This window comes from Budorcas taxicolor, chromosome 6 (genome assembly GCF_023091745.1).
Source record: "Budorcas taxicolor isolate Tak-1 chromosome 6, Takin1.1, whole genome shotgun sequence".
Lineage (NCBI taxonomy): Eukaryota > Metazoa > Chordata > Mammalia > Artiodactyla > Bovidae > Budorcas > Budorcas taxicolor.
In genome coordinates, this window is record NC_068915.1 from 43,918,370 (window position 1) to 43,939,424 (window position 21,055).

General features: G+C 42.0%; 1 protein-coding gene across 1 annotated transcript in view; it reads right to left on the minus strand.

Moving 5' to 3' along the window:
- The window catches only part of PPARGC1A (PPARG coactivator 1 alpha), a 104,391-nt gene that overhangs the window by 78,820 nt on the left and 4,516 nt on the right, over positions 1-21,055 (minus strand). Inside the window, exon 2 of the mRNA XM_052641799.1 lies at positions 19,929-20,108. Coding sequence (XP_052497759.1) covers positions 19,929-20,108 — 180 coding nt within the window. The remainder of the gene's footprint in view (positions 1-19,928; positions 20,109-21,055) is intronic.

Sequence of the window (21,055 nt, forward strand, 5' to 3'; positions counted from 1 at the left end):
ATGTTTAACCCCTGACATAATGAAGTTTCTCAAATAAATAACCTACCAACACCTACACACTTTCCTCCCTTTTCAATCTTTCAGCAGACATTTTTACCCCTCTCGTGGTGTCTTCATGGTACTTCATCTCTAATTTTGTCACAAAATTCATCCCAATATCTGATAATTTACGTGTCTTTTCACTAGACAACCAAACTCTTCTGTCCTAAGTATTATGTACATGATACATTCTTGCATTTTGAGTACCTAAATTATGCCTTGCACACAGTGGATGCTCGTTAAATGGTCAACAAATGGGTCCATTTAAGAAGGAATGAAATAAATTCCTGTATCTGAGTTTCCTATGTAATGGCATACTAAATTTTAACTCATTGGGCTTTCCCGATAGCTCAGTTGGCACAGAACCCACCTGCTAATGCAGGAGACCCAAGAGATGCGGGTTTGATCCCTGGGTCAGGAAGATTCTCTGGAGGAAGAAATGGAAACCCACTTCAGTATTCTTGCCTGGAAAATTCCATGGACAGAGGTGCCTGGCGGACTACAGTCTATGGGGTCGCAAAGAGTCGAACATGACTGAGAGTACACATACCTCTATGAGTCAGCCTAAACAGGTACTCACATGGGCTTGGTTAACTGTTCCCTAATAAGTGAAGACAGCTCACTAAGGTCTTTGCTAAAATAGCAAAGATGACCAAGAATTCAACAGCTCTATGGAAACTGGCAAGAAATTCAGGTTAAGGAGATTCTTGCACTTGGCTATTTTTGCACGCAGGTTTCCAGCCTATAAACCAAAGCAAGGCCAAAACGTTCACAGCTGCTGAAAATCCTGAACACCTCAGAAGATTAGCCATCCCACCACTTAATTCTAACCTCTGTGCTTGATTCTTCCATGAAATTAGGTAACTGCCATATAGCTATGGTATTATAAACTTGAGTGATTAGGCAATCATTTTTTTCATATGAAATAAATTTTTTTCATCGCCATTTCTGACAAGGCAACTACAACAAAAAACCAAAATAGTGGCAAAAGGTCTGAAGTCTGGATCCACTGAGAGAAGCAAAATGGGCTAAGATCTATGGACACAGTAGTTGGGAACAGGTGGTCCCTGGGACACGGGCAGAATTACTCCCAATGCTCTGAAGCCCCATAAAGGTACCGATTCTTTAACTGTTCACTGAGTGTGAGAAATATTCCCTCTTCTATAGGAGACAGACGGAGAAGGCAATGGCACCCTACTCCAGTACTCTTGCCTGGAAAATCCCATGGATGGAGGAGCCTGGTAGGCTGCAGTCCATGGAGTCGCCAAGAGTTGGACACGACTGAGAGACTTCACTCTCACTTTTCACTTTCATGCATTGGAGAAGGAAATGGCAACCCACTCCAGTGTTCTTGCCTGGAGAATCCCAGGGACGGGGGAGCCTGGTGGGCTGCCACGTATGGGGTTGCACAGAGTCGGACACGGCTGACACGACTGCAGCAGCAGCAGCAGCAGACATCAGAAGTAGAATTCCAAATATGCATGGCTTTGTGCTGGGCACTGAGAAGATGACAAGACACCAACTTAAGGCAGCCCTTTAATGAATATGACGGAAGTCCTTGTGTGGTTTATAATGGAGCATGAGGGACACTGCCAGAAGCATGGACCCCTGTAGCTACAATGCAGAGACCTTCACAAAAGGAAAAGGTGCTCTTTCGCACGTGTGACAATAATAGTCATTTTTTGCCTATGAGGGGCCACCGAGACCTTAAATTTACAGACTTAGCAGTTTATCCTTTTCCTGGTAAAGGCTCTGACTGAACACAGACCCAAGCAACCACAGCCTTTACCACAGCACATGGTTATAATACAGTTTATGGACACTGTGTCTACAGAAAAGTTCCTTCGGACTCTCACTTTTTAAGACTTATTTTCAGTGACATGCAAAGGAGGACAGATTGAATTTCTGAGAGCCCCCAACCGCACAGCTTTTCCGGTCCGTGTTCCTGAACTTCATTTGCATTGATTTTCTCTTTTTCCCCTGCTCGGCTCTGTGGAGGACACTGCAATGGCAGGGCAGCCAGCTCACACCCAGCCTGGGATTGGCTTTTATGCTCCTGGATGAAAGGTCGGGTGGAAAGGCCCACCACCAGCACAATTAATCTGGTCACTCAGGGACCATCCGCTGGTTCAAGAATAGCTTGCAGGTGAGTGATGGACAGGGTCACCGCTGCCTGACTGTATCAGGGGCTATTATGACAGCCATAAAGAGAAAGGGAAAAATTGAACAAGGGAAGAATGACTCCTGAAAGGGACATGAAGAGAGGCAAAAATGCCTTCTTACAAAGGGGAAGTATGAGAAGTGCCAGGGGAGCTGGGCTGCTTACAGTAGTCAGGGTGGACGGCATTATTTGAAATTGCCAAAGTTGGAATACTGATGAGGGGTCATGACCTAACCAAAGCTCAGGGTCCACATAGAGAAACCCAAACTGTCCATTCTCTCCCTTTGGGTGAAAAGTGACAGAGCTGGGCCAGAAAGTTCAGATAAAGAAGACCCAGTCATAGCATTTCTTGGGTTTTGAGACAGAGATAAGACTTAGGAAACTCAGTCCTTCACATCATCTGAAATCCTTTACCCAAAACCAACCAGCACAATTTAGTGAGTGTCTTACAAGCTCTACAGATGGTGATTTATTTATAGGGCTTCCCTGGTGGTTCAGATGGTAAAGAATCTGCCTGTAATGTAGAAGACCCGAGTTTGATCCTTGGGTCAGGAAGATTCCCTGGAGAAGGGAATGACTACCCAAAGGATCTGCAAACAAAATGAGAAACAAGGAGGAAATTATTCACAGTACTGGTAATACTTAAGTATGTTCTCAATAAATTATGCATTGTTGGGTGGCAATTTATATTTGGAGACTGCATAGAAAAGCACCAAAGGGGAAGAGTATAAGTAATTTCATTCTAAGATAACATAGGGAATCGCTTATTTAAGGATAACCCATAGGATAGGAGCCTGGTGGGCTACAGTCCATGGGGTCACAAGAGTTGGACACGAAACTTGGCAGCTAAACAAAAACAACTGCTGAGCTGTCTTTTTCTTAACCAATGGCCTCATAGCTAAAGAGTTTTACTACTGACAAGAAATCAGAAAATCTTTTTTATTGGAGGAAACTTTACCAGTTGTGGTTTTGAAAGGAGAAAGCGATCTGACAAAATATGTAATGAAGTTTAACATTAAACTATCATTACACAGAACGTTCTCATGTTAGGTGTTGCTACTTGGGAACACAGGATGATATCTAGACCTCATGAAAATCTTTTATATATAAAAAATGTGTGTGTGTGTTTGCATATATGCCTCATTTATCTCTCATGATCAGGCATTAATCTACATTGGAACTCACACAGATGAATCAAGAAGTTAAATGGCTTAAGCACCTAATTTTTTATTAAAGCACTTCATTTACATATTTTCCTCATCTTAAAAATTACGAGAATTGATTTTTGTAGCATTGTGTCATACTATAAAATGACCATAGGGAGCTATTTAGAAATATAGCCCTGAGAAATACAGGGCATTCTTCCTCAGCTGGAATTGCCCCAGATAGTCATATTTTCAGTAAGTGTCTACTTCTTGTAGTTTTTAGTCTCATCTGTTTTGGTCAGTTCTTACTTCCCACTCCTTGCCTCTACAAGCTCATTAACTTTCTAAATCATTTCTTCTAATCTCCCATGCGCTCAGAACACAGATAACTAGATTTGTTTAAATTGCAAGTAAAACAAAAGGAAGCAAGTGGTAAGTGAAAGTTGGAGAAGCTTATCTGGGAATAAAATGCATTGAGTTTGAGGGTAGGATTTTTTTTCGCACATGGTTTGGCTTCTCAGAGACATTTATACAAATGGTGTGTTTCTCGGTTATGTTTCAGACAATTAATAATACTAAGTTAATAATGGCCAGAGAAACGAGGTCTCCTAATATGAATTATAAAAATAACCACTGTGATTAAGTAAAAATATATCCCATCTATGGAACATACATCTTCTCTTTCAGCTATGAAACATGTCACTAGAAATAAAAATGAACTGGCAACTAAAGGAAAAAAAGTAGGATCGATGTTTTGTTTTTCCATATCACAAAAGCAGCAGAGAGGTCACAGAGTACCGTTGGAGGGTATCATGCTTTTTGCTGACTCAGAGAAGAAACACATTTGCCATTCAAAGACAAATTAAACAGGGCATGGATCATGCTACGTGGACCGCCAGATTCAGTTATCTGCCAAGACCAGGCAACATTCAGTTACCTCCAAATGCATCTAAACGCAGAAAATTCTTTGGCTCTGTGTGGACAGAATGTCTTTGTCAAAATTTTCAGTTGGAACAAATATTGCAAAGCAGACCAGACCCAGATTTGTCCCAGGAGAAACTGACACAAATCCTTTTACGACAGGGGCAGCCACCTCAGCTACATTGTTGGGACTGCCCGGTGATAGGATTAAAGGAGCTAGAAAGTGGCATTGTGACCTAACATAACTCTCAAATCTGCTAGTCTCAGCATCCCAGCATTGGGGATCAGAGGGGGAAAGAAGTCACTCAGAAGTCACTCATCCTATGCAGCATCACTGCAGTCACATCCTCAGGCATTTGCCCAGACTCTTCTTCAGTGAGACCAGCCTTCCCAGCTTGCAGCACTGCCTAAAAGAAAAGGCAACTGATATCAGCGGCTCAGAGGAGAGCAGGGTGTCCCCGCTAAGCATGTGCTGGCAAGACACAAGAGGATCCTAACATGAGAACATTTCTGGACAGGATCTGCGTTGGCGAGGATCCCTGAACACCCAGGAGAACTATGTCTGGAATACAGAAGTTCCAACTTCACCTCTGAACAAATGAGATGGCACTAGGAAAAGCTAGTGTCCTTAGGCCAAGAGTCCGTGGAAAAACCAAGGGTGTTCCTGTAATAGAGGGACTTTTTTCCCTATGTAAGCACCATGTAAAAGCAGAAACAAACTTCTCAGAAAGGGCTGGGGAGAAGAGATTTAAGCTGGGGAATTACAGGGAAGTGAAACAGATCTAATGGAATCAGGCCCAGGAATGATGTAGTGCCTGGTACCTCCAGAGAACAGAGGAAAGGGCTGGGGAGCCTTCATCCTGAGCCTGCCTCATTCACAGAAGCAGGCACCTATTCAGGACGTCACATATAGGCAAAAAGTGTGTCAGGCCTTTCAGCTGGACTGAAATATCATTCTCATAGAGAAAGGTCAACAGGCCTAAAATGGTACAAAATGGTTTTCATCCAAAGGAACCCCACATACATTGCCAGGGGCTCAGTGTTACACTCACAGCAGCCTGGCACACTGGTTAGAGAACTTTCTGCTGACAGCCTTGCCCTCTGCCTTAGGTTGGCTACCCCCATCTTCTCTCAGTCATTTCCAATGAGCAAACCACTGTTTTTCTCAATACTATATGTGTAGGACATCATAAATCCCAGGTTCCCCACTTTCAAATATTCTGTCCCACTGCCCTGAATTTGATGGACTCTGTGCCTGGGTTTCTAGTTTGGAGCAGAAGTTCCCATTACCTAGGAGAAACTCTCTCCAGCAAAATTCTACCTTAAGGTAAGGGCCTTTTTGAAGATGATAAGTGTACCAACCCAGAGAAGGGCAGAAATGATCTGCGAGCGATGGCCAGGATAACAGGCAAGAGGTCAAAGTCTCTGCTTTGCTTTCTCTGTCTTAGAGCTTGCTGCTGCTGCTAAGTCGCTTCAGTCGTGTCTGACTCTGTGTGACCTCATAGATGGCAGGCCACCAGGTTCCCCCGTCCCTGGGATTCTCCAGGCAAGAACACTGGAGTGGGTTGCCATTTCCTTCTCTAATGCATGAAAGTGAAAAGTGAGAGTGAAGCTGCTCAGTCGTGCCGACTCTTAGCGACCCCATGGACTGCAGCCCACCAGGCTCCTCCATCCATGGGATTTTCCAGGCAAGAGTACTGGAGTGGGGTGCTATTGCCTTCATCCTAGAGCTTATCTCACAGGCAGCCCTGCCTGCCTCACTCACCACAAACTTTGGCTACATGTAGTCACAGTACCTCCAGAAAGTGGCAAGGGGATGGGCATGCTGATGGTTGACAATAATTTTTTAAAGAAGGAATAAATAACTCAGTGTAAAGAAACAGTGTAAGTCCAGACGCATGAAGAAATGTGAAAATACAAGTTGGAGACCAGCAGTTTTGGCTGGCAAGTGGTTTCTTCCATGAGAAAATGTGACCATCTATACCACAAGTAACATGGGATGAAAAGATCAGTGCTAGGCGTGTGTGCGTGTGTGTGTGTGTGTGTGTGTGTGTGTGTGTGTATGTGTTACTCGCTCAGCTGTGTCTGATTCTTTGCGACCTCATGGACTGTAGCCTGTCAGGTGGAATTTTCTAGGCAAGAATACCAGAGTGGGTTTCCATTTCCTCCTCCAGGAGATCTTCCCTTGATCAAACTCATGTCTCCTGCATTACAGGCAGATTCTTTGCCATCTGAGCCACCAGGGCAGCCAGTGTTAGGCACACCCCTTGGTAATACATGCATTCTAAAGCACTGTCCTGAGGTTTTAAACTTAGCAACCTAACTGGGAAAACCCACATGAAGGCAGAAACAGCCGGCAACACCTTCTGTCTCCAGGCCATTTGAAGGAAGATGGGGAGCACTGAACACATCTAAGAATTTCTCAAAAGTGAAGAAGTACTTGACTTCGGTTTCTACTCATGCCTCTGGCGCCTAAATATCAGCCACCTTGGAAACTGGTCTCTGCTATTGCACCCCAGAGACTGGTGAGTACCTTTCATTTGTCCCCTTCTCTTTTCAGTAAGTTGTACATTTGCTCAAATCATTTCCTTGCTGCATCTCTCTAAATTCTCCATCATGGGAAAGTCTGATCAAAATGTCCAGCCTTCTCTATGACCCAGGACTCTGGTAATGAATTAAGAGTTAACTGGAGTGCAACTGAATGCGAGAGCTTGCCAAAAGACAGAAAATTTCATGACAATTAGCACTGATTTGCGCTACAAGAATAGAAAAAAAAAGTTTTAAAGGAGAACAAAAAAAGCTACTCACACATACACAACCCCAAAAAAAGCCTTCTAGCACTGGCTGGAAATGATACCATTGGATGACAGAAGAAACACACCAGATTAGCCAATTAGCATTCACCCAAGAAAAGCAAGCACTTTGAAGAGAGGGGAGAAAAAGAACCCATCAACTGTAATATCAGCTTTACAATAGCCCTGACTGTTTATCTACCCAAAGGAAATGCTACCTCCCCACTTTTTTGTGACCCTCTCGACAATTCTGGGGGAAAAAATGTTAGTTCAACATTATCGCAACCCAGAATATGACTCTATTTATGTGACAAGTTGACAACATACAATTTCATGCTTGTTGAACTGATCGGTGTTATATATTCACTGTGCATATTATGAAGCCTCACCATTATAAATATGAAACAGTATACACTTATTCAAAGTAACTCCAGCAGCGGCAATTTATAGCTAGGTTGTTTGTGCTCTTATGGAGCCCATCGCCGCCTTAAGGGGCTGCAGCACGCAGAAACAGATGTGAAGTGTGACTCTGACCAAAATGGATTGACGATGACCTATGTGAAAGCAGGCTATTACATTTTGGTCTGCATGGCAGCTGACACTGGTTTGTATTTAGATATGTGACTGGTGAGAACACTGTGTCCTTAAAGCTCTGTTTAAACACAGGCCAAGACATTTGTCTACTGGACTAATTATTTTACCACCCTGCTATGGCAAGTATCCCTTTTTTTTTTTTCCTCTTGAAAAAAGAGGAATGTGAACGTGCATGTATGCACACACACACACTAACACACACACACACAGGCACACAGTTCCACTATGCTGTGTAAAGTTACAGTCAGTACTTTAAAACTTGGTTGTGTCAAGTGAGTGCTGGCAAGAATTCCAGAACGCCTGCATCACAGGGGTTGTACCACATTCGTGATCAGGTGCCTGGGAACAGCACAAGGCCACAAACCATCAAATCATAAACTGTCACAGCCACTGTTTTTGGTTGAATCGTTTCCTCCTTTCTCTCCCCCTCTTTCTTTCTCTTAGCAAGCTTCAACCAATTTGCAAGTGTTCGCTTCCACAAGGACAAATTTGGAAGAGTGAAGAACAACACAATTTATCCAAATGTGGAAGGAAATGAGGGAACCAGGCGCCTTGCTAAAGCTAGATATCACAAATTTGCATAAGTAGTTTCCCAACGACAGAGGTGCTATTCGGAACAAAATAAATTGCTTGTATTGTATGCAAGGGCACAAACCTTGACCAAGTTTGCAGTTGCTTCCCTGCTTCTACGTTTCTTTAAGTACACCCAGATATTCCTGCCAAGAAGCCCAACTCTCTGTAGGTAGTAGCTCTCTGTAGGTAGATTTAAAACGTTAATAGTCTATTTATTATTTCATTTAATTATTTGTTTTTAGGTAGACCTAAAAAGGTTATTGTTTAGCCTAAAAGTCTTCAACATCTGTATTTGACTATTAAGAAAAATAAACCAAAAACATCTGATGTATGAATCATGTTACTCCAGGATTTTCTAGCAATTATTTTCCCCCCTTTCTGTTTGTTTGCTTAAGAGCAGCACTCTTAGTTTTCATTTTAAGATCAAGAAATGGAGTCACCGACTGGAATCTTAGATTTCTTTCTAAAGACTGTAATTCTAGGGCTTTGGAACTTGCCCATTCTAACAAAGGTTCCTATTCAAAATCTACCTCTCTTTCTACTTTTCCTGTTGGACTGAAGTGAAGGTGTTGCTGGTCTGTCTAGTAAATCCAACCCACAAGATAACATAATCACATACATTCATTTCTCAGAGACCTTGGCGGTTCTTATCTCCTCGCTTTTATGATCTCTTATGAACAGCCAGGAATAGCAATTTGCAGCCTGTTTGTAAAGTCATCTTAGTCTGAACCTAGCCTTCTCCTCTTTTATCACACAGTGATATTCTGCAGCTAAATCCCATTTGCCACAGTAAAATTTGCTCTGAGCTCCATTTTAGAATAATGTGAGTATTCTCTGTGTGTATGGAACATATCAAACATGCAATGGAGGGCGATTATCATTTCAATGAACTATTTATTAACAGAAGATAGTGTGTGTGCTTTGCTTAGATTTATTGATATGCTGCCCACCGTACATTGTAGCCTGAAGTTATTTAGTTCCTGGTCATTAGCATCTCAGACAAGCAGCTTTGTGGCTCTCATAGTCCCAGTTCTTTGTGCTTTGCTCAACTTTATTTTACCACCAGATCACCTAGAACCTTAAACATAAGGCTTGAGTTCCATGTTAAATCAGAATTGTTTCCTATTAAGTGTTCCAAGCTCCCCATTTTTATTACCAGTTACTTTATTAAATCCTTAATAACATAGATAGAATAGTTAGTTAATTTGTGTGTTGAGCCATGGATGTTAATTTGTAAACATAATAACATACTGCAATCATTTGCATAATAGCATTTTAATCTTTTTAGTAAAAGCTGTAATTCCCTACAAAGTACACTGCAGTAGAAACTAAGTGACTATTGGTAATAATACAAAAGGCCTTAAAATTCTGATCCTATTATAGTGTTGGAACATACCCAAACTGCTTCCATAATCTCTGAAATGTTACTGTTCTCTGATTTAGGTGTCTGTGTCAAGAATAAAAATGAAGTATAACTGGTAGCAATAGACTATTTCCTAAATGTAATTTAGTATTCACTAAGCACCAGCACTTTGCAAATAGCTCTGAGGCTTTCCTTCAAAGTTCAGAGCTCCAGCCCTGCATATTGTGTGAGAAACACCAAGGAACTCGCTCTAAAACCCTAAACTCTGTGCCGTTGTCAAAGCTCCGATAAATCATGCTGATGTGGCACAGAGCAGGGCATCAGCCGTCAGGAACTTGGCCACCAAGTCTCCCTTCTCCCAACCTGACCAGCCCGCTTTTACCTCCTTGAACTAACTGCTTCTGAGAAGTTTGGGAGAGAATGAAGAAGGGGGGGGGGGGGGGGGAAGAGTTAACAAAGCTACTTCTTAAAAAAAATAAATAAATAACGCTTTTGGGGGCTTCATCTTTAGAGCCCATTAACGCCAATCACAAGACTGGCCCCCAAAAAGGTAAAAAACAGACAAAAAAAATAAAAACCTAGTTTAAAAGTCAGGCCAAGTCATTTTACGCAAGATCTGGTAATTCATTAATCTATCCAGCTGCAAACCTTGAATGAATAACATGCACTAGTAATGGGGATGGGGAGGTCTACACAGCATCAGTGTTTAGCATTGGAAACTATGTGAATTATTCTATTATTTTGGAACAGAACAAGTACAAAGTATCTCCTATCATCATTTTGGGACAAATGGCATAATGGATGAGAAGTCATTTATCATAGTAAAAAGTTGCCCTTGCTCAGAGCAAGACTGTGTATTTCCTTGTGTACCTCTCTCCCCTTTTCCTTGCTCTCATTCTACCTGCTTGTAATTCTGCATCTTTGGCAGGCTACAGTAAAACACAGTATCCTGCTTTGCTTTCAAAGTATACCTCAAGAGCACACAATCTTGAAAGTAACCTGAGAGGTTAAAGAAGAAAAAAATGATCCTTACAAAATCGTGTTACATCATAGGCAATTCCTTTTATAAAATCCACAATAAAAGTGTTCATTTCTAAAAGACTAGGCACATAATTATCGGGACAGGTGAACCTTGTTAAAAATGTGAAGTCAGGGTGGAGAACAGTGGAAGAAAATTTGGCTGTGGGTCCTTAATGTTCATCTTTTTATCTGCTTTGTGTGTTGATCTCATTCAGAGGTAAGCCATCTGCTGGGCTGTGGTTCCACCACACTGCGTATAGATAGGGGGACGAGGACAAACAGACACTCTGTATAAGCATACTGTGCAAGCACACACGGTTGCTATGCAAATAGTTTGTCCACTGCAGTATCCTGCATCTTAATTACTTTAACCTCGACTAATATCTCTGAAGTAAATCTCAGAGGCAATGAGCCACTTTTTCCTGAATCCTCTCCAAGTTTTCCTCCTTGTGGACATGGGTCTCCACTTTTCTGGCTCCAAAGATATCCAGGCAGAGTAATGTTCAGTTCAGTGACTCACTGGCGAGTTCAGGAGGTAGGAAAAACCCAGGATATGCCCATACAGTGGCTCACCTACTTCTTGGAGTACCCAGAGTATCGAACTAGTTGGTCTCTACCTCAAAAAGCACAGACTAGTACCTTCTGGGCTTCCGCAGTGGCTCAGCAGTAAAGAACTCTCCTGCCAATGCAGGAGTCATGGGGTCGATCCTTGGGTCAGGAAAATTCCCTGAAGAAGGAAACGGGAACCCACACCAGCATTCAGTTCAGTTCAGTTCAGTCGCTCAGTCGTGTCCGACTCTTTGCAACCCCATGAATTGCAGCACGCCAGGCCTCCCTGTCCATCACCAACTCCCGGAGTTCACTCAGACTCATGTCCATCGAGTCGGTGATGCCATCCAGCCATCTCATCCTCAGTCTTCCCCTTCTCCTCCTGCCCCCAATCCCTCCCAGCATCAGGGTCTTTTACAATGAGTCAACTCTTTGCATGAGGTGGCCAAAGTACTGGAGTTTCAGCTTTAGCATCATTCCTTCCAAAGAAATCCCAGGGCTGATCTCCTTCAGAATGGACTGGTTGGATCTCCTTGCAGTCCAAGGGACTCTCAAGAGTCTTCTCCAACACCACAGTTCAAAAGCATCAATTCTTCGGCGCTCAGCCTTCTTCACAGTCCAGCTCTCACATCCATACATGACCACAGGAAAAACCATAGCCTTGACTAGACGGACCTTAGTCGGCAAAGTAATGTCTCTGCTTTTGAATATGCTATCTAGGTTGGTCATAACTTTTCTTCCAAGGAGTAAGCGTCTTTTAATTTCATGGCTGCAGTCACCATCTGCAGTGATTTTAGAGCCCAAAAAATAAAGTCTGACACTGTTTCCACTGTTTCCCCATCTATTTCCCATGAAGTGATGGGACCGGATGCCATGATCTTCGTTTTCTGAATGTTGAGCTTTAAGCCAACTTTTTCACTATTGTTTGTGAAATCCCATGGACAGAGGAGACTGGTGGGCTACAGTCCAAGGGGTCACAAAGAGTTGGACACAGTCTAAAGAATAAACAACAGAACCACTTTCTATCATCATTGTGACCAATAACACATATGGATTCTCACTTTCCAAATTGCACAGTGCTAAAGCTGAAACTCCAGTACTTTGGCCACCTCATGCGAAAAGCTGACTCACTGGAAAAGATTTTGATGCTGGAAGGGATTGGGGGCAGGAGGAGAAGGGGATGACAGAGGATGAGATGGCTGGATGGCATCATCAACTTGATGGGCGTGAGTTTGAGTGAACTCCGGGAGTTGGTGATGGACAGGGAGGCCTGGCGTGCTGCAGTTCACGGGGTCGCAAGGAGTCGGACACGACTGAGTGACTGAACTGAATTGAACTGAAGAACTGAATTGACTTCTGTGAAAAACAGCAGCCGACCTCATTTCTGTAATCAAAACTTACACTGACCAAAGTGGTAAAGAACCCACCTGCCAATGCAGGAAACATAGGTTCAGTCCCCGGGTTGGGAAGATCCCCTGGAAGAGTGCATGGCAGCCCACTCCATTATTCTTGCCTGGAGAATCCCATGGACAGATAAGCCTAGTGGGCTACAGTCCACAGGGTTGCAAAGAGTCAGACACGACTGAAGCAACTTAGCACACATGCACCGTAACAAAAGCAACCACCAGGAAAGTTAGTGATGGTGGTCACGGATGTCATGTAACCGGCATCCTGTGACTTATTTATTAGTACGGGTAGATGGCAATAGACATACCCCCGTAGATCAGAGCTCCTGAGCCATAATTTTCCAGTGGTCAGCATAATGGCAGCGAGGAAACAGGGTGATAAACCAGATGTTCCCAAGATAAGGCAGATGTTATCCAGGCAAGAAGTCTAAAATGGTCTTTAACTGAGGTGTGTAGAGGAACACACACAAGAAACCTATTCAGTCTCCCTGTCAGATAAGCCGACAGCAGAAGTTGAAAATAAAGCTGTACACAGGCTGGGTCAGATTGTTGCTTCCTGATTTGTGACTCTCCAAGATGAACATCTAACTGATTTATACCCAGAATTTGGAATTTTGTGGTAGACTACAAATGCAAAGATAAGTACAACATAAATTTTTAAAATACTCCATAAGTCTCCATGAGTTTCAACATTCTTCAATGTTCTTATGTTACAGCCAATTATCTCCCCACTTAAAGGGCTATTATTTTCTTACTTGAAGTCTATGTTCTCCGTAAGTCTCATTACCAAGTGCGGCAAAAATCTGGTTGCGGGCTATAAATTGAATTTAAATGACAAACATTTATTGATGGCAAATTGGAAATTCCAGAAATCTTCAAGAAGTGATTATTGTAAATGAATTAGTTCTCTCGACATAACAAAGGAGAATTTATTCTCCTGATGATTAAATTAAGGGGAGGTGGTTTGGACACACATTTTTTCCCTCTGTTTGTTTTGTTAAAATTCTAAGAGGTTTGCCATTCATAGAAAAGTCTGCCTGACCACGGGCACAGTCAGAAGCAGGAATTCATTACCATGGAAGGCTACAGAATTTCCTCCAAGGAGACAAGTGAGAAAAAGCAGACACCATGTAAATGTGTGGATTGGGTTAAATATGTTCTGCCCCTGAGGCAGCAGGGAGATGGGAGCCCCTGTGTAAAATGACTCACAGTCCGAGAAAGTACTTCAGGTCCTAAAGGTGAACAGACACTGAACCAGATAGATACTCATGAAGTTCTGATTCTCTTCGGAATATTTTCCAGTTGGCATGCTTTGCCAGCTCCCTCTCTAACCTAACTCATATTTGTCAGTACTGATGGAATTTTCCTTCGAGGTGCTTCAGGTTTTGTTCCCTGGACACCATCCCTGCTGTCACCTTGTCCCTTCTCCGCGCCTGCATCGCATGGGGTTTGGAATGCAGCAGAGCCTGCTGTCAGACTCCTTTACTTTTGGCTTCTCCATGGCTCTCACAATGATCAGAATGATCATCTTTAAATACCGTCTCCATCACATTGCTCTCCTGCTAAAAATCTTCACTAGCACCCTAATTGCTATTGTGGAAACTAAATATTTGCAACTGGATTCTCATGACCTGGCATAATCTTGTACCTACCCTAAATCCAGACTTACTCCTCTTATTCCTGTGTTCCCATTAATACATAATTCACTTGAGTAAACCAAGCCCTTCGCTTTCATAACCTGTCCATGAAAACCCATCACTCTTATTCTATCATCAGCCTTGGTGACATTATTCTTGCTGATTCCCTCAGTATACGCTAGAATACACACACACACACATACAAGTACATATGCAAACACATAGTTTTGCAGTATTTGCCAAAAGACTCATTGGAAAAGACTCTGATGCTGGGAGGGATTGGGGGCAGGAGGAGAAGGGGACGACAGAGGATGAGATGGCTGGATGGCATCACGGACTCGATAGACGTGAGTCTGAGTGAACTCCGGGAGTTGGTGATGGACAGGGAGGCCTGGCGTGCTGCGATTCATGGGGTTGCAAAGAGTCGGACACGACTGAGCGACTGAACTGAACTGAATATATATGTAGTATATAACCCCATGCATGTAAATGTACATGTGTGCATACACATGAATATACGCCACCTCACATCTTCCAGCTGCTGATATATATGAACACATACATGTATATGCATGCTTGTATGCACAGTCTTTTTCATTCTTTTCTAATCATTTCTCATTTCACCATTTACCCTCCAAAACTAGATTTAAAGTCTTTTAGGAAATAGATCTTTGGCGCTTTATATGTAGTTTTCACATTACCTAAGGCAGTTCATACCATCAATAAACATATGATAGCTAATCCATTCATAAGGTTGCAATTATTTACTGAGTACATACTTTCTCCTGTTTTCTAAGAAATCACCTAGGAAAACTTCAGTGAACAAGACAAGCTGGTTCTCTGTTCCTCAAATACTCAGTTTTTTTGAATAGCCAAGATTTTTTTCAACTTTTCATAGGTATAGAATATATGCCCATTGTTGAAAAAATTAGACTACAAAGTTAAAGGAAAAAGTGTAAATTCATCTATATTTCCACCAGAATGATCGAATATTCTTGAAAGCTTTCATCCACCATTCCCTTGAGAGCATAAAACAGGACACCTTACAGATAAGAAAACTGGAAACCATCTTTTTTTCTTTTACAAAAGTTCACAGTATCAGACCTTCCTGCGAGTTCCAGCAATTAGCCAACGTGAATGCAGGCCACAGCTGAGAGCCCTTCTCTCCACATTAGCAAAGGCAGACTTCAGAACATATTATGAGGAATGACCTAGAGACAGTTACATTCTTACTCTCCATGTTTTAAAGAAGCCAAGTAGCTGCATTCAGAAGTAACAAGTCAATGAATGAAAGACGCCCATTCACTGGAATCACAGAGGCATTAAAGCAGAGGTTAAAATAAAGCAGTGATGGAACTTCCCTGGTGGCCTAGTGGTTAAGGCTCTGCCTTCTAAAGCAGGGGGTATGTGTTTGATCCCTAGTCAGGGAACTGGGATCCTACCTGCCACAGGGTGTGGCCAAAAATTATGAATAAATAAATATGACATCATAAATCAACTATACCTTGATTTAAAAAAAAATTAAAGCAGAAACAAGGTGGCCCACAATGTCCCAGAAGAGCCAATGTGTTATTTAACCTAAGCTATGTGACCCATCTTTACACACTGTCATGCTGTAAAAGTACTCCTTTATTCTCCTTCTTCGAACAATGCACAAAGCAACAGAGAAGGAAGTTGTGTTGCAATATTCTGAAACATAAATCTTGCTACCAGTCGATCCAGGGACAGCATCCTGTTTTCCTGACACATGGATCAGATTCACTGGGCGCTGCACCTATAGGCCCTGTGCCCTGTTTCACAGAATGGCTTCTGAATCATACCTGGTCACCTGCATTTACACATCCAAACAGGCTGTGCAAACAGAGATCGCTGTTTGTGTGCCCAGTTACTCAACCAGCATGTACAATTGTGTGTCTGCTCACCCTGCTCCCGTTCAGAAACTCACTGTTTCCCAAATCAGGACATTCAATTTCATTCTTTCATTTTCTTCTTCTTATGTTACATAAACATTAACCTTAGACTCAAATGTATGGAAGAGGTCAAAGGAAGAAATTTCTATTTATTCCCAACATTTAAATATTCTGCAGTACTAAATGTAACTCTTAAATACCCTCTTTCTTCCTGTTTTGATGAGAATTCAGAAACCCTGTGGCCAGTTTCCAGCAGTGTCATCAATGTGCTATTTGAGTCAGGGAAAAGCGTTGAACAACTCAGCGCCTTATTTTATTCTGGGAATCCGAGGTAGATAATGTTTGTTATTGGCAGATCAGAGGTGGCAGAGACCATGACTGTTGGGCTTGGTCAAGTACAAGGCCTTCACAAATGTGATGAGGCAGGATTTTGAGAACAGGAGGAGAGTGAGCAAGCACAGGTGAAAGTCCGCTGTGACAGGTTTAAAGTCACAGGCGCTGGGAGTACCTGGGGTGACGCAGCTTTGGGAGAAGCGACGTGCAAAGCTGTAGCCATTCCAGGGTTATTCTGTTGCCTATAGAGCTTCTTCACAGGGGACAACACAGTTTTAGAATTCCACCGATGCTCAAAACACACTTTTCTTTTTGCATTATACAAAAGATGTCTGAGTTTAACACTCGAGGGTAAAGAGCAGAGGCATCTTTTCTCTATACAAATGCTGAGAATGCTGCTGGGTGAAACAGTGTTGCCACACATGGCCTTATTACCCTTTAATCCACAAAGAAGGATGGGTTTTGTGACATCAGAGAAAATGTTATGGGAACTTCTATATAGAGTCACTTTTTTGCTGTCTGCCACTAAGAGAATTTCTGACATATCAGTCCTGAGGCCCTGGGCATCTCAATAATTTTATATGGCTTCTAAGTCTTTGTATCCTGTATCTTAACTTTATTTTCTCTCTCAGAAATCTGACCAATTCATCTTTAGAGTTTTCTAAAAATTCCGAGTAACTATTTTAAAAAAAAAATAACAGGGTTTCTCCACTGTGGTCATTTGGGGTCAAATGATTCTTTGTTGTTGGAAGTCATCCTATGCCTTGTAGGCTGTTAAACAACATCTCTGGTCTCTACCCGCTAATTGCCAGCAGCATCCCCCTGCCCTCAGTCCTGACAGTTAAACATCCCTCCAGACAATACTAAATGTCCCCAGGTAGACAAAATTGCCTTTGGTTGAGAACCACTGGTTTAAAATGACTTAATGACAGGTTAAGTGAATAAACCTTGTGTTTAGAGTGTTGAAAACAATTCTGTCAGTGGTAGAAAGTTACACAGGAAAACAAAAGGGGTGTCTTCATGCAGATACAGCATCCATAGATATCTAACGAGTTGCCAAACCAAGTCCTCTGAAAATGTTAATGGGAAGTACCTTATCCAGGTGTCACAACATGAAATTCAGGGACACAGGTCCCTGAATTTGCAACCAGCCCACCAAGGAGGCACCAGCTATCATGCCACCACCCCTTCCAACACACACACACACACATGCACGCATGCATGCACGCGCACGTGCACACACACACCCACACACACACACCCACACACACACACACCCCTTTCCAGTTATTCCCTAACCATCCTCTGCAAAATGCATGGCATTCACCCAATATGAAATAGCCGATTTTTAGATAAGAGGACTATGGGGATGAACATTTTTAAAAGTACTGTTTATTTAATGCAGCATGACTTAAAATGGGCCTGTAACCTGACAAGTGTACTGGATGAGGAATGTTCAATTTACCAGTTCGAACCAGCCAAGTCCTCACATGAACTTTCCGAGACCCGGCTGAGAAGCCTGGGAAAGTATAACTAACCACAAACCCTCAGTGTTTCCTCCACCTGATTCCTCCTCCCCAGCCTTAACTCCATTACCTTAAGCACTCTTCTAAGACCCACTTAATGCTCCAGACGTATTATAAAATCTTAGCCGCTGACAGAATCTACAGCCACCTCAAGCGCACCAGCTATATACCTGCTTCCATGTCAACCAACACTGAAAGCAAAGATTCTGTTCTATTTTTAAATATATTGAGCAAAGAAGCAGCTTGATATGTCTTTGTAAAGGATGGCTGTCACCCAAATTCAGTTATTCTATTTTTAATCAATGGTAATAGACTTTGAAGTCAGATACACCTGGGGTTCAAATCCCACGTCTGTGTCAATGGTGTGATTTGGGGAAAATCACTTAGCCTCTGTTAAACTCACTGTCAGCACACGTAAAATGAGAATCACAAGAAGAGTACCTAAACAATAATAGGTTGTTTTGAGGGATGAGGGTGATGGCGTATGTAAAGCAAAAGTGTTCCAAGATGTTGGCCGCTTTGCTGTTACTATTACTGTGCTGAATCTACCATATTCATCCTTCACTCACTGCTCATGAAACACTTATTCAACACCTTCTGTGTGCTGGAAAAACTCAGTAAATATTGTAAAATGGGCTTTCTTAATGACTCAATAAACATTTATTCAGTGCCTTTTATGTGCTGGGTGCTGGAAAAACTCAATAAATATTGTAAAATTGGTTTTCTTAATGACTCGAGATTTCAACCAAACAACATTGAAGTGTAAGAAGTGTCTCTGCTGGTAGATAAAAAATAAGTTTATAGTGCTTTGTATGAATCCTGGCACATGGGAGGTAGAAAATGTTACATGAGAATGGTGTCGCTGGAGGTGGCAACACTGAAAACTAGTTGACTTGACAATCCCACCCAACTCATTTTACTTGCTAGAGTAACCGCTTCATTTCTCCCCATAAGAAATCATTCATTTTCAAGTAAATGAGTACTGATCTTGTGAGAAAGAACGTCTTTTCTCAAAGTAACACTTTAATAGGTGCAGATTAACATTCTTTATTATAGGGTAGGCTTATAATAAAGAGTCTACAGTCTGGGAGGTAATTTTCACTGCTGCTGCTGCTGCTAAGTCACTTCAGTCGTGTCCGACTCTGTGCGACCCCATAGACGGCAGCCCACCAGGCTCCACCGTCCCTGGGATTCTCCAGGCAAGAACACTGGAGTGGGGTGCCATTTCCTTCTCCAGTGCAGGAAAGTGAAAAGTAAAAGTAAAGTCGCTCAGTCGTGTCCGACTCCTAGTGACCCCATGGACTGCAGCCCACCAGGCTCCTCTGTCCATGGGATTTTCCAGGCGAGAGTACTGGAGTGGGGTGCCATTGCCTTCTCCAATTTTCACTAGTGAAAGGTAAATTAATTTTGACTAAATTATAAGTAAATACCAGGGTAGTCAGGTGTAGAAGTTCCCATAATATAAAGAAATCAGAGGTATGATCAAAATATAATATTAATAGTAAAAAAACAACAACAACAAAAAAAAACCCTGCCTACTATTTTATAACCCTACTTTGTAAAATAAGTAAAGGTAGACCTAGCCCTTTGGTTAAAAGGAAATGCATTCTTTTACGTTTTACATTAGGTGCCATTTTCTGTGGGAAATAGACAGGAAAAAACAGGTTTAGTCATTTACTCTTCTTTGTCATTCATTCTTTCACAATCTCTCAGTATTTCAACAGAGTTTGATACACTCTGTTATGGGTCCTCAGAGCCTTAATTCTCAACAACAACAAAAAAAGCCATTTGTTTTCCAAATATTGTTTTTCCACAAAATAGGAAGTACCTAACTATGATTAAAAAGTCTTTTGGTGACAGCAAAGTAAGAACCCATTATGCTTTCAGGCCAATAATCATGTTAGCATGGCCTAAACCAAGTTCAATGAGAAATTAATTTTCCTGAAGGGCTGTCCTTACCTCAAATATGTTTGAAGGCTCGTTGTTGTACTGATTAGATATTATTTCTGATTGGTCACTGCACCACTTGAGTCCACCCAGAAAGCTGTCTGTATCCAAGTCGTTCACGTCTAGTTCAGAAAGGTCAAGTTCAGGAAGATCTGGGCAAAGAGGCTGGTCTTCACCAACCAGAGCAGCACACTGCAGGAGGCAGGGAGAAAAAAAAAAACCACAACAAACTTTCATTAACTGCAGGAATTTATTAAACTGTAATAGCATGTGATAGGAATTAAGCCTGGTTAATTCAACAACACCACCAAAGCTGGTTTCCAGGGTTTTAGTCCCTAGAAAAAAACATCCTAGACTCTTTAACTCCCTTTGCTCCCAAAGGATACTTTGCCAGAACCATTCCATCCCAAACTCAACCTCCAAATCCATGGTAAATGCCATGCTTCCATGAAGTCATCCTATTTGTCCAGTTAGAAATAAATTTAGATTTGTTTGTACCTCTTTGAAAGCACTTACCAAGTTTCAAATTGCTTTCTGGTTAACTATATGCAAAATTTCACTCACTCTTTTTTTAAAAAGAGAATAAGCTCTTAAAAAATTATTTATTTATTTGGCTCTTCAGGTCTTAGTTGCAGCATGCGGGATCTTTTCCTTGTGTTATGCAAACTCTTAGTTGTGGCATGTGGGATCTAATTCCTTGACCAGAAATTGAACCTGGGCCCTCCTGTATGGGGAGCACGGAGTCTTATCCACTGGACCACCAGGGTAGTCCCAGAATATAAGCACTTTGAGTGAAAGTTGCTCAGTCCTGTCTGACTCTTTGCAACCCGATGGACTTTAGCCCACCAGGCTTCTCTATCCATGGGATTCTCCAAGCAAAAACAGTAGAGTGGGTTGCCATTCTCTTCACCAGGGGATCTTCCTGACCCAGGGATTGAACCCAGGTCTCTTGTATTACAGGAGGATTCTTTACCATGTAAGCCATCAGGGAAGCTCTTTGAGGGAAAGTTATAAATTTGATTTCACCTTGGAATTGCCATCACATATAAGAGAGACAAAATAAATGATTACTAAATGAGAAAAAAATAAGAACTATACCAGGAAAACTCTCCACTTACGCTCCTTTTAACTATTATAAT